Genomic DNA, 15,120 nt, shown 5'->3' with positions numbered 1-15,120 from the left:
TGACATCCCCAGGAGGCTTTGGGATCAAACCAGACCCCGAGATATTTGAATGTGAAGACCTGAGCTATAGTTTCACCTCTTAGTTGAAGCTGTAGTTGTGCTGGTTCTCGCTTCCTTGAAAATACAACCAGCTCAGTTTTTTCTGTAGAGAACTCGATACCAAGTTGTAGAGCCCACGTAGATAAGATGTGGAGTGTATCTTGTAATGGTCCTTGGAGATCTAATCGGCAGCTTTGGGCTGCTAACAATAATCGACACAACGCTGTCGTAGGCAAGTTGTTGTATAAAAGGGGCTTAAGCATGGAAGACCCATGTAGCTAAATCGTATTGTCGACAATTCACCATGCGCGAAATACATGTGTTTCTCGGACAATATATTATATCTGTATAAAATGTTCAAAACGACGTATGTAACAATGAGAGATTCTCTTTGTTTACTTTCTCTTTCGATTATTGCGAAATATTCCTGCTTTTTTCGGTAATTTCTCCATAACAGATTAAAAGATGATAGCTTTAGTTATTATTATCGGTAAATGATTGGAGAGAAGGGTTGCTAAGAGTGCCGTAATAATCAAAAGAGAAAGTAAACAAAGAGAATCTCTCATTGTTACATATATCGTTTTGAACATTTTATACAGATATGAAAAGTTGTTCAAAACTGGCGAAAGACCATGCTGGTGCAGCTTCCCAGATAGGATATTTATAGAAACTGGATCAAAAGCCACCTTGATATCTAGAAATACGGATGCCATTTGTTCTTAACGGGCAAATGCCGAACTACTCCCGGATACAGGAAAGCATAGCAATCGGCCGATACGAATTGTGATCGGAGGCTGGTTTCTCAGGTTTTTGAATGGCAATAACTCTCACATGTCTCCAGTCGTGTGGAGCAGTATTACCCTCGAAGAACTTGTTGAATAAATTCAACAAGCGTCAGGAAGATTTTTCTGCAAGTTGAATTTAATTCTGTCTAACCCCGGGGCTTTATTGTTACACGACAAGAGCGCAAGTGAGAACTCCACCATCGAAAACGTTGTATCGTTTGTATTCGATGACGCAACGCGGAAGATCTGTTCCGGAACAGAAACGGGGCATACCTTTTTGCGAAATCGAATATCCAGCGATTAGAATATTACTCGCTTTCGTTCGTTGTGTTTTGGTTGCGCATTCGTCGGGCTGTGTTCCAAAGTGTGCTCATCGATGTTTCGTCTGTCAATCCGTCAACAAACCGGTGCCAGTAAACTAGTTTCCTTGCTTTAACTAAGTTCTTCATTGACTTATCTAGCGCCGCGTAATTCCAATAATTATCAGGTGTTCCATATTAACTGAGCTTTTTGAATGCTAAAGATTTTTCCGCGTTCAGCGATGAGCACTCTTTGTCCCAGGGTCCCGGGTTGGCGGTTCAATGTATAGGGCATTGGTCTAACAAACCAGTTGTCGTATGTTCAAGCCCCGACCTGGAAGAATTCGTAGTGTCAGTAGAATCGTAGCACCAGTCATGCAATGGTTCTGTATACTCTGAATCGGCTGCGAAGTCTGTTGAAACAGAAGGTCAAATTCCACTACAGGAATGTAATACCAAGGCTTTGCTTTTTTACTCTTTGTCCCACCACGGGTTGGGAGGACGGATGTTAGTATTCGCGCCGGGTACACGTTTCGTTTGAGCTTGTATCGCAGTGTCGAGAATCAAGCTTGAAGTTCTTGTGTTGTTTATAGTTTCCCAGACATCGATATTGCATAGCATTTCCAATCAAAATTTCGTGTGAGGCATACGAAACATTGATTGTTTCCGATGACCTTAAACCGCTGGTGATTGAAATTACGATAGGTAGATGATCGCTACTGTGGGGATTGGGGATTATCTTCCACATGCAATCCAACCGTAACGAGGTCGAACAAATGGATAAATCCAGCGCACTTGGTCTTGCTGGTGGTGCAGGAATTCATGTCATTTCTTGTCGCAAATATCATGGATCATTGCTGATCTGTTATCATCATGAAGACAGCCCCATCCCGTACTGTGAGAGTTAAAGTCTCCTAAAACCAACGTCGGTGCGGGAAGAAGTTGCATGATACTGCTGAGCCAGTGGTACCCAACCGAGGCTCTTGGGGGAACGTAGATAGAAGTAATACAAATGTCCTTGCCTTTAATTGCGATATGACATGCGACAATTTCAATACCTGGTATCGAGGGGAGCTTAATTTGATAGAAGAAATATCACTTTTTGATCCCCAGAAGTAATCCTCCTCGATCCAGGCGAATAATGTTGAAATCATGGAAGTTTAGTGATACATCAGAAGATAACCAAGTTTAGCACAATGCAAATGTGTCAGATTTCAGATTATTTACTAGATAAATCATTATTTATTTTAAAAGATCTATTTTCGGGATGATACTTCTACATTCCCCCTGTAAAACAATGTTCGATTCCATGACCTCGTTCGAAAAAATAGCCATCGAAGAATACGATTGCTGAGAGTAGGGGCCATTTTGCAGTTAGCTGCATCAAAAACATTTTAACTTTTGGTAGGAAAGTCATCAAAATACCTTGACAACTAGTGCAATTCATGACTCGTGGTACAAACAGTCGTACAGTACAGTAGACGAGCCCTGTCCAGGAGAACGAATTTCGGCAAGGCCGAGCCGGAGAAGGTCACTCGATACGAGTCCGAGTGGGGATAAGACTTTGTCCCATCCGCGGCGATCGATACTAAATACAAACGTTTGCAGTCCAATATCTTGACATTCTTAAGCAAGGGATCTTTAAAACATCCGACCCATGTGTGAGAATGTCCTCGCATGTCAGACTTGGATCCGTGATCACTCCGTCTATCTCGACTTCGCGAGCTGGTATGTAAACGCGGTAGTCCCGCGTAAAGTGATCGTTTCGAGCGACCTCATTAGCATGTTTCAGACTGGTCAACGAGACTCTGAGATTATCGGAACGAATTTTTGAGATAAATTTCACAGTTGTATATTTTGACGCCAAATCTTTAGAGATTTTAAGAATATTAAACGGGTTATTCTTCTCTTTGGTCCGAAAATAAACCACATAAAGCCCGGCCGAGGGTGAAGGCTCTTCGGGATACTGTTTAACCCGGTGAGTCTTACTGTTTGAAAGAGATTTAGAATCTGTTTCCATTATATCTTTGGGGACAGGGAAATATCTAATGGACTTGCCATAGCGCGGTTGAGGTTCTGCGTAAATTATAGGGGAAGTGGCAATATAAGTGGACGATAAAGAGACACGAAGGGAAAACCCTTCTTAATCCACCTAATGGTGTGATAATGCCTTTCTCTTTCTTCAAAGCAGTCTCATGAATTTTATATCATTTTATGAAATAATTTCTGACACTAATTTTGACAAATTTTTGACACCAATTAATTCAGATTGATTCGAGTGGTTCACAAAAGCATGCCTCAGTGTTTATGTCACATACTCGGTAACGTTTTTCGCTTGGCATTTAGGTTGCCTATTTATATAAGAAGAGTGATGCTAATCTAAAAAAACCTTCTTAGTCCACTTAGTGGCATTTTCATAGATCTTGAAAAATCACCATAGGGGGGAGGATGGTACATGAAATTTCCGAAATCGAAATAAAAAGTTTTTGATGCCAAAAGGCTTAGAATTGCATGAAACTTCAAGATTTAGCGTCATCTCGATTTTTTTTTAAATCGACTTTTTGGGACTTAGAAAAAAATATCAAAATTTTTCTAACGGATCAGCCATCTCTGAGAAAATTGAGCGCGTAGAAATACAACGCGTTTTGTCGGTTACGTCACTTATACAATCATATCTCCGGAACCAAAAGTCACAGCCATTTGATCTTTGAACTTGATCAATGGCCCAAAAGTAGCTTTCTAACGAGCCTAAGTTTGTTAATAACGGTTCAGCCATCTCTGAGAAAATTGAGCGCGTTAAAATATCTCGAAATGTTCGTATTGTTTTAATACAATAACACTCGGCACTGTCTAACGGTATTTATTGTTTATACTTTATTGATCTAGCACCAGCTCACGAATATAAAAGGTTTAATATAAAATGACCTTAAAACGGAGAAGAACGGATTAACGTACAACTGCTCTAATGCAAACTACCATCCGATCGATACGACGATCGCGAAAGGAATGATTTCGTGTTTGTTATTAAACATTGCTTTGGAGGGTGTGATAAAAAGAGTGAGGATAGACACAAGTGGTACGATTTTCAGAAAGCCCGTCCAGCTACTTGGTTTCGCTGATGATATTGACATTATGGTACACAACTTTGAGAAGATGGAGGATACGTACACAGGACTAAATGCTGAGGCCAAGCGGATCGGACTAGACATCAATGTGTCAAAGACACAGTACATGAAAGGCAGGGGCTCGAGAGAAGATAATGTCAGCCACCCATTACGAGTTCTGATTGGTGGTGATGAAATCGAAATGGTCGACGAGTTCGTGTACTTGGGCTCACTGGTGACTGCCGACAATGACACCAGCAGAGAAATTCAGAGACGCATATTGTCAGGAAATCGTGCTTACTTTGGAATGCGCAGGACGCTTCGATCGAACAAAATTCGCCGTTGTACGAAGGTAACTATCTACAAAACGCTGATTAGACCGGTTATGCTTGTGGAGAATTTTTCACTTATCACACTATAGTTCCGAAATAAAATGTTTAGGAAATTATAAAACCTTTCATTTCAATCTTAGTTAGTGGAAATCGGTTAAGCCGTTTCCGATAAAATTGATTGCACATATTTTCTCTAATTTTCATATATTACCCTGTAACTCCGGAACCAGAAATTCAATCCAAATGAAATTCAATAGCAGGCTATGGGATCATAGGACCTTTCATTTAAATCTAAGTTTGTGAAAATCGGTTCAGCCATCTCTGAAAAAAGTGGGTGCATATTTTTCCATTTTTTGTGCATGCCATCCTGTATCTCCGGAACCGGAAGTCGGATCGGGAAGACATTCATTAGCAGGCTTTATGGCCATAAGACCTTTCATTTGAATATAAGTATGTGAAAATCGATTCAGTCATGTGCGAGAAAAGTGAGTGCATATTTTTGTTACATACATACACACATACCCACACACACACAGACATTTGCCCAGTTCGTCGAGCTGAATGGAATGGTATATGAGTAAAATTATTACTACATATCATTGAACTAGCAAATTTTCTAATATTTATTCCAGTTGCCAAAATATTGGGGGGCATGGCCCCTCCAATAAATCTTTTGGGAGGGGCAAAAAGTGCTTTGATCTCCAACCCCCCCCCCCCCCCCTTCCCCCCCATAGTTGCCGCGCCTGTACCCGTTTGTTTTTTTCCTTTTTCCCTTTCTCATATTTTGTAGAGATATCGTTTAAAAAATTGTCTTATTTAAAATATTTAGGTGAATCAATACAGCTTGTGTTGTTATAACTTTGGAACAAATTAAACAAAAAAAATCTGATTTTCGTTAGATGGTGTTCCAAATTCACAGTCGAATTTATTTTTCGGTTTACACTAGCTCTCGGAATATACATTCACATCAAATATGTAAGAATACATTCAGATATATTCATACAAAATGTAACGGTGAGCATTGCCTTTTGAAAAGCATAGCCTTGCTTAGTGTCTTATGATATCAATTTTCGGTCAATTCTCCAGCCGGTAGGTAAAATACAACAATTATGAAACGAATATGCCACAGGAGTGAAGTGAACATTTTCGTTAGTTCTTGCTTTTCAATGTCTGTTTTTGCCTTACCATTAATCTATTAGGCAATTCATCACGTAACTTGAAGCAGAGGGTTCAAAGTGATATCCGGGTAGAAAAATGGATTTACGAGCTGTGAAAGAAATACATTCCTCAAGTAACGCTTTTTCGGACCATGATAAATTTCCATGGGCAAACTTATGGCTCATGGTTTCATGAGAAGTTAAAATGATCGGTTTAATGAGTTTCTGATCATGACAGCAGTAGCGGATTTCTTTCCGTGTTCGGAATAAATGTAGCATTTCATTGTTGTTACAAATTTTATTGTTGCTGTTGAATTGAAGTACATTCTTGATTTCCGATTTAGTGCACATTATGTGTACATCTATACATTAATCGAATCTAAAGTCCCTAGCTAACAACTGATTAAGAAACTAAGTTGATTCCTTTGATTAAAAAAACTTTATTATCAATTTAGTAAAGTAATAAATTTTGGCCATTTCATAAAAGATGTTCGGTTAGCGGCACCCCAAGAAATTTGGGAAAAATATAAGTAAAGAATTCAATTATTCAAAGGAAAACCGGAATTTATACTTTTCGGAGACATTTTGGACAAAAGTCTTCATTGTCTGATGGTGGCTTCGCCTGTGCCGATGATTTGGATGGTGGCACGTTTTGGTGTTGATTTGACCGGTCTTCCACGTATTTTCCTTAGCCGGAGCATCTGCTGTATGAGCAGCTAGATATTTGGCCAAAAGTTTGGCTTGCTTTGTCTCGACAGCAGCCTGCATATCACTAACAATTTTATACGATTTGTCGAGAAAAATGGGGTGCCAGTAACCGAACATCTTGGGGTGCCGGTAACCGAAATCGGTAGACATTTTGAAAATGACAAAACAAATCTTTTTTTGCGAAAATTTTGATAGCATCCGGTATTAAATCACGAAATAGATGGATTTCACCTCATAAATATTGAATCCACTCACCATTCCGATTAATGCTTTTCAATTTATGAAACTTTAAAGAAAGTCACAAAATGCTTTTGTATTGATTTTCACTCAATTAAAATTTGTTTTGAATGCAGCAAAAAGTACAAGCGTCTGTTTGCTTCGGTATTCGGCACAAAAAGAATGTGCTGCTATTACACACACATGACATTTCTCCTAATGACGCTATCTGCTTTCTGTCAAAAGTTACGGTGGGGTGCCGGCAACCGAACACCTTCCCCTAATAATAGACCTATTGTGTCTGCTATTCAACATTTCTTTGGAGGGCGAGTTAAACATAAACGAGTGACACGTTTTTCCGAATGTCCAATCAACTACTTAATTTCGCTGATGACATTGACAATATAACACGCAACTTTAAGGAGACGGAGGAAACATACATAATACAGTCTGAAACCAGGTAAACTGACGCTGAACTGAAATTCAAAGACAAACCTTGCCATGGGATCGTACTGTTCAAACATAAGGTATTACCGATTATCTAGGGCGATGCGTATGGAACGAACCATCAACCGCTGGGAAGACCAATCCGCAAGCCTACAGGGTGGACCAAATAATACCTACCTATGTAGAACACGAATAACTTTTATTATTTTTTGAGAGACATATTTTTATCTTTCCTTATCGTATAAATGACTTCTTCAACGTTTATTATGGAACCGTGTGGTACAAAACAACGTGATATAATTGCCGAGTTATTGAATTCTTTTTTTATCTTTTTGCCTTTCTCATATAGAAAGGTTATGCAATCACTGTGAAAACCGACTTTTGAACCGAGGCCCGGAGAGCCGAGTGTCATATACCATTCGACTCAGTTCGTCGAGTACGCAAAATGTCTGTGTGTGTATGTGTGTGTATGTGCGTATGTGTGTATGTAACGTTTTTTGTCGTGAATACGACTTACTTTACTATGGGGTGCCTTTTCAAAATTTACCCTCTGAGAGAGTGATAAGTTTTTGATCGTGAATATCTCTTGTTGTATCTAACGAATCAACATAATTTTTGCTACATGCCATCGGAAATATGATCACAATTTTATGATAAAATTTTCAGTTGTGTGACAAAATCTCAAATAGTTCAAAATTAAACTTTTCTGAAATGTTTGGTATAAACGAGTATCAAAGAGGATAATTCATATGGCGCGTTTGCCTTTCTCGTATTTTGAAAGCTCATAGCTCAGTGATCTGTGGAAGGATTTATATAATCTAACTACCAATAGAATCGAAATTTTTCAACTTAAACGTGTATAGCAAGAGCATTGAAGTATTTCAATAGTACACTATTGAAAAACCTATCTCATTTGACCCATGTCAACACCAGCCAATCAGAACGCGTTCTGAGGAAGAGAAGAAAATAGCTGCTGCTGTACAACAAATCGTTCAAGAAAAATGTTTCCAAAAGTGGTGAATATCGTAGTGAGTTCCTCAATTTGGTCCTTCTGAATGCTAGAAACGAATCCCTACAGCATATTGATAGTCTCTTTCAATAAATTATGCAAATCCGAAATGAAATAATCGACATTGAAATTCTATATGCGGCTATTTTTATAGCCGTTATAACCGCCCATTAGTGAAAAAGCTACAAACGAAATCACATAAAAGGAAATCTCTTAACAAAAATTGAATCAGTTTGGATTCTATCGCCACTGCGAGCAGATGTGTTTTGTGTCGTCTGCACAGCTAGTTTCGCTTTCGACAAGAGCGATTACGTCACAGCTGCCAGTCATTTCGATGGATGAAAAAGCAACGTTGGAGAGCATTATAAAAAATCAGCCGTTCTAATGGCTCTAAAATTTTTCTAAAGAACTATTAGGATTTGTTTTTCGCAAATCGCAGGTAATTATCCTCAGTTTAGTGCAAATCAAGAACAATTTGGTTAGATTTGTGCACTTTTCGCTGTGTGAAATTCACAGTAATCGAGATCAAGTGAAGCCTTTTTTTGCGAAAAATGTTCCGAGTTTAATATCGTAGAGAATTACGCAATTTGACCCTTCTGAATGCTGGAAATGAATCCCTACAGCATATTGATAGTTTTTTTCAAAAAATTTTGCAAATCCGAAATGAAATAATCGACATAAAAATTCTGTATGCGGCTATTTTTATAGCCGTTAGGACCGCCCATTAGTGAAAAAGCTACAAACGAAATCAAATAAAAGGAAATCTCTTAACAAAAATTGAATCAGTTTGGATTCTATCGCCACTGCGAGCAGATGTGTTTTGTGTCGTCTGCACAGCTAGTTTCGCTTTCGACAAGAGCGATTACGTCACAGCTGCCAGTCATTTCGATGGATGAAAAAGCAACGTTGGAGAGCATTATAAAAAATCAGCCGTTCTAATGGCTCTAAAATTTTTCTAAAGAACTATTAGGATTTGTTTTTCGCAAATCGCAGGTAATTATCCTCAGTTTAGTGCAAATCAAGAACAATTTGGTTAGATTTGTGCACTTTTCGCTGTGTGAAATTCACAGTAATCGAGATCAAGTGAAGCCTTTTTTTGCGAAAAATGTTCCGAGTTTAATATCGTAGAGAATTACGCAATTTGACCCTTCTGAATGCTGGAAATGAATCCCTACAGCATATTGATAGTTTTTTTCAAAAAATTTTGCAAATCCGAAATGAAATAATCGACATAAAAATTCTGTATGCGGCTATTTTTATAGCCGTTAGGACCGCCCATTAGTGAAAAAGCTACAAACGAAATCAAATAAAAGGAAATCTCTTAACAAAAATTGAATCAGTTTGGATTCTATCGCCACTGCGAGCAGATGTGTTTTGTGTCGTCTGCACAGCTAGTTTCGCTTTCGACAAGAGCGATTACGTCACAGCTGCCAGTCATTTCGATGGATGAAAAAGCAACGTTGGAGAGCATTATAAAAAATCAGCCGTTCTAATGGCTCTAAAAGTTTTCTGAAGAACTATTAGGATGTGTTGTTCGCAAATCGAAAGAAAATATCCTCAGTTTAGTGCAAATGTAGAACAGTTTGGTTAGATTCTTGCACTTTTCGCTGTGTGAAATTCACAGTAATCGAGATCAAGTGAAGCCTTCTTTGTTTTTGCGAAAAATGTGGAAAAGGGGAATGCTTGCATAATTCATACAATTGATCAACTATTTGATATTCGGAAGTGTTAAGGAACATGTCATTTGTTTTCGTATTCACGACATCCAGTTATGTCTCTGACATTACCCACCCGCCTTTTTTGCACTAACTTTTCTCGGAGATGGCTGAACCGATTTTCACAAACATAGATTCAAATGAAAGGCCTTGTGGTCCCATACAAAATTCCTGAATATTATATGGATCCGACTTCCGGTTCCGGAATTATGGGGTAAAATGTTCAAAAAATTGTGAAAATAAGTGCACTAACTTTTCTCAGAGATGGCTGAATCGATTTTCACAAACTTAGATTCAAATGAAAGGTCTTGAGGTCCCATACAAAATTCCTGAATATTATTTGGATCCGACTTCCGGTTCGAGAGTTATGAGGTAAAATGTGCAAAAAAATGAAAATATGTGTTTTAACTTTTCTCATAGATGGCGTGACCGATTTTAACAAACTTAGGTTCAAATGAAAGGTCCTGTTATTCCTGAATTTCATGCGGATCCGACTTTCGGATCCGGAAATATAGGGTAAATTGTGTTAAAACTTGTACACCATCACTGAAAATGGGGAAAAACCTTAAAAAAATTTCCAAATCGACCTCAAATCTTTTCCAATTTGATGGTATTTATCAGTTTTATCGATTTTCAATACTGTTTTATGCAATTGTTTCTTAGCAGCTAGAAGACTATGCACAGCAACCTTTTTCATGACGTTGCAATTTTAGCACGGTTCGTTTTCGGCAACATAATCGTTCAAACATGACATATGTATTAGAAAGCAGGCAGTGTTTTCAAAATCAAAACAGTTTCATATTTATATTGATTTATACTGCTGGCAACAATAATTACTGAAAGAACACAACTTCTTACACCCTTATACCATTCGAAGAAATTCGTCGAGATAAGCAAATTTGTGTGTGAAAAATAATTTCATTTTTTTTCGGAGATGGCCTAACTGATTTTTACAAACTTAGACTCAAATGGACAGTCCTTTGCTCCCATACAAGGTTTCTGAATTTCATTTGGATTCAACTTTTGGTTCCGGGGATACAGGATGATATATGAAATAAAATTAAAACAATGTCACTCATTTTGCTAGTAAATGGTTGAACCGATTTCGTCCATGTTACATTCCAATAAAAGATCTTAGGGTACCATAAAAACTGCTTGTTTTTTAATCAGATCCGACTACCGGTTCAGGAGATACAGGATATTTAGTGTAAAAATTTCACATAAATTTATCGGGTTTCTCGGATTCAAAGATTTTGAGAGTCTACGGCCAAACAAACTTCTCTCAGTTTCACCAGTATTCGGTTTTCGATCCCGGAAGGTATCCATAAATTTTATGTGGAACGCACTACGATTTCTCTAAGAAGGCTACACTGATTTTCAAAAATTTCGAATCTAATGAAATGGTTAACAATCCATTAGGCGAATTGAACTGGCTTCGGCTACACCGATTTTCGAATACCGTTTCCAAAAGTATCGAGAATAGAGAAGCTGAAAGAAGGCCAAAACGAATTTAACACGTTGACGGACAGTAGGAACAAGCGAAGTTCGAAAATTGACACTATATGTTTTTGTGATTTTTAGAATGTTAGAAGTATAATTTTACTCTTTCTGCTTAAATAAACTTAATTTTGATTAATTTAGTACCTTTAATTAGGTTGCGGCTATAACCGTCATGGCGCCAGCGGACTCTATACACTAAGTGATAGGACGATGGCGGCTATAACAGCAAAAATTTAAAAACGTAAATGACAGGTTTAATGGTTAAAACAAGCAATTTTTGTATGCAACAAAGTATTTTTGGGAGTTTTACACGAAATGTTAGTTCTTAATCAAACAAAAATATATAAATGGCTGCTATAGTGCCGTAGTGTCTAAAAACGACCGTTTCGTTTTGGACGGCTATAGCAGTCATGCCACATTGTGAACTTCGTTTTGACAGCTATAGCCGCAATTGTCCGTCAACGTGTTTTAACAAACCAATATTCAAATTCAAATAAACTTATGGTTCCGTAAAAAATTGGTGAATTTTATCCGATTCTGACATCCACTTTTGAAATTACAGGGTGATCAGTTTTTAAAATTCAAACCTTCATAGATATCATCATCGATATCAAAAAATCTTCAAAGTGGGGCTCAAAATTATTTAATTTATTCGTCATACTAATTCATGGACATACGAACTATTTTTGATTATGTTGGTCTCTGAGTACCGCTTCTAGAAGTACCCTAAAATGACAATAACTTTAAAGAGGAACTCACTTCTACATCTCATGGAATGTTTAATTGATTGTCTCACGTTTAAGTTAATTTTAAGGTTCGCCTCACTAATCCATAAACCATAAATTGCTTCTCAATCCAATCAAAAAGGTGAGTGGATTGAATTTTTATGTGGTGAAATCGATCTATTTCGTGATTTAATACCGGATGCCACCAAATTTTCGCAAGTTTGTTTTCGTCATTTTTGAAATGTCTACCGATTTCGATTACCGGCACCTCAAGGTGTTCGGTTACCGGTACCCAATTTTTTCGACCAACCGCGAAAAATTGTCAGTTATATGCAGAGATGCCAAGTCTGCTAAATTTGTCGGTAAATTATCAAATTTATTAGTTAACATGTGAACCTAAAGACTTTTTACAGACTTTTGAAACTTCGATTATTTGAAGACATTTGTCAGAAATTACAGCCTTTTGAAAATTGGCGCGATCTTTTTGTGTTTGCTAGCTAAAATTATTGTATTACCTAGCATCTCGGGTGATATGCAACACGTGGACAACTTGACGGCTTCAATACATCCGTCATATAAGTAAAAACTTTGGTTTTCTGGTTCTGTTAGCCATGGCGACTTTAAACAAATCGTCCAAGTCAAGGAAAATGAACTTTAATCCACTGATTAATTCCATTAAACGTTGCTTAGTGGATAAGAAGCCAATAAATTCGACTGCACCAACGTGTTCAATCCCGCGAAGCCGATGGAAGACCGACCTAATCAACATCAAAGGCACCACCATCCAAATCATTAGCCAAGAGAGCCAAGGTGAAGTCACCATCAGACAATGAAGATTTTTGTCCTGAACGCCTCCAAAAAGAATAAATTCTCGTCTTGCCTTTCTCATATAGAAAGGTTATGCAATCACTTGAAAAACCGACTAGTGAAAAAAGTGTCATATACCATTCGACTCAGTTCATCGAGCTGAGCAATGGCTGTGTGTGTGTATGTGTCAAATAATCTCACTAGGTTTTCTCGGAGATGGCTGAGCCGATTTTGACAAACTTAGATTCAAGGTCTCGTGGTCCCATATGGAATTCCTGAATTTCATACGGATCCGACTTTCGGTTCCGGAGTTATAGGGTAAAATGTGTTCAATATTGTACACCGTCACTTGAACCGGCGAAACAAAAAAACGTAAAAAAAAATTCATAACTGGTCTCAAAACTACACAAATCGATAGTCATTACCAGTAGGCAACTAAACAACCCGATTCCGGCTATCCTGGTTCCCGGTATCCGGTTCCGGAAGTACCGGAAATAGTAGTCATATATTCCTGAATTTCATCCGAATCCGACTTCTGGTTCCGGAGTTATAGGGTAAAGTGTGTTCAATATAGTACACTGTCACTTAAACTGGCGGAACAAAAATCGTAAAATTGTTATAAACTGTATTCTAAACCGTTATTCCCAATCTTAGGGTCAATTAAAAGTTCTTATGGTCCTACCAAAATTACTGCATATTTTCGGATGCAACAAACATTTAAATCGTAATTTAGAGTGCGTACTAGTAGAGTTTGTATGTCATGTTAGTTGGTGGCCATACGAACCGACTTTGATTATACCGGTTCTCGGGTTCCGGTGCCGGAAGTGCATATAATAGTGAACCCACTTTGTTTTCTTAAGGATGACCTACGCAATCAAAGCACTGTTTTATTCTGTATGCTATACTAGTTAATGCACAAACAATCTCTTGGTTTCTTTAAAAAATCGAAGAGAAAATTTTTGAATAGAATACCACAATATTATATGTACATGAGAAAGGCATAATTACACCACTAGGTGGATTAAAACAGGTTTTTCTTTGAATAATCGCAGTTTTTACTTATTATTTTCCATTTTTAGCGAAATTTCTTGGGGTACCGGTGACCGAATACCTGTTTTGAAATGGCCAAAATTTATCGCTTTACTTAATAGATAATAAAGTTTTTTCAATCGATTGATTCAACTTAGTTGCTGATACAGCTATTAGCTAGGGACTTCAGCTTACCATGGATATATATATATATATATATATATATATATATATATATATATATATATATATATATATATATATATATATATATATATATATATATATATATATATATATATATATATATATATATATATATATATATATATATATATATATATATATATATATATATATATATATATATATATATATATATATATATATATATGTCCGCATAATGTGTACTTATTTAGAAGTTTTAAGCTTAAAAGAAAAGGGTGTTGGTAACCGAGAATTCTTCCCTACATAGCTAAGGTATAAAAATAATTGCTACATTTATATCCATTTTATTTTTCACCAAAGTGTCCTATCTTTATAACAAAAAATTAAAAACTGAGAGCATCTCCGAAAATAATCATTTATAGAGATTCTTGTTGGTTCTGTTAAATTGCGAAAATACTCAAGTATGTTCTGTCAATTATATTTCATTTTGCACCTTGAAAGAAAATTTTTACAATCAAGAAACGTGTTCACTTCAACTTACCGAAATTTTCATTTCATGTGACATACTTCACAGTAAGTGATATGACTTGCTCAATCACGACCACATTAGTTACAGCATACTATATCTCCACATCAAAAATGATTGCTCGGGATAACATTCTGTCACAGAATATTACATTGCCACCGCCCTGATCGTTGACCCAGACTGAATCCGACTCTTCCCGCTGCATTTAAGTTATATCTGTAGTGCGGTTGTGTAAATCTTGCACTCCGGCTGGTGCGAACCACCACAGACACTCATACCAGCATTGTACAATTGGGTTTTATCGTTATTTTAAAACCACAAGAAACGATAATGCATGAAATGTTCACAGCCATTGCTGCCCATACATTCGCAGAAACCTCGGCAGGTCTAAGGTGCTCTCGGCCCTGAGGAGGGATTATCTTTACCACATGGAGGAGCATCTTTCCTTCTCTCCCATATGATCACGAATCCAACGAAACGGCACTGGGTACCAACATCGGCAAATTGTCCCACAACGGTACTAAAAATAGCTACGCTTTTATCACTTCTTCATC

At 37.3% G+C, this 15,120-nt stretch overlaps 1 protein-coding gene across 1 annotated transcript in view; it reads right to left on the bottom strand.

Annotated features, from left to right (window-relative positions):
• Positions 1-14,751, bottom strand: part of LOC131434593 (uncharacterized) — a 114,553-nt gene extending 99,802 nt beyond the window's left edge. The window contains exon 1 of the mRNA XM_058601443.1: positions 14,582-14,751. Within this exon, the coding sequence (XP_058457426.1) occupies positions 14,582-14,605 (24 nt within the window). The 5' untranslated portion in view covers positions 14,606-14,751. The remainder of the gene's footprint in view (positions 1-14,581) is intronic.
• Positions 14,752-15,120: the final 369 nt, after the last annotated feature.

The sequence above is a fragment of the Malaya genurostris genome, chromosome 3 (genome assembly GCF_030247185.1).
Source record: "Malaya genurostris strain Urasoe2022 chromosome 3, Malgen_1.1, whole genome shotgun sequence".
NCBI classification, from domain to species: domain Eukaryota; kingdom Metazoa; phylum Arthropoda; class Insecta; order Diptera; family Culicidae; genus Malaya; species Malaya genurostris.
The sequence above is the reverse complement of the archived record's forward strand: the minus strand, read 5'-3'. Positions and strand labels throughout refer to the sequence as shown.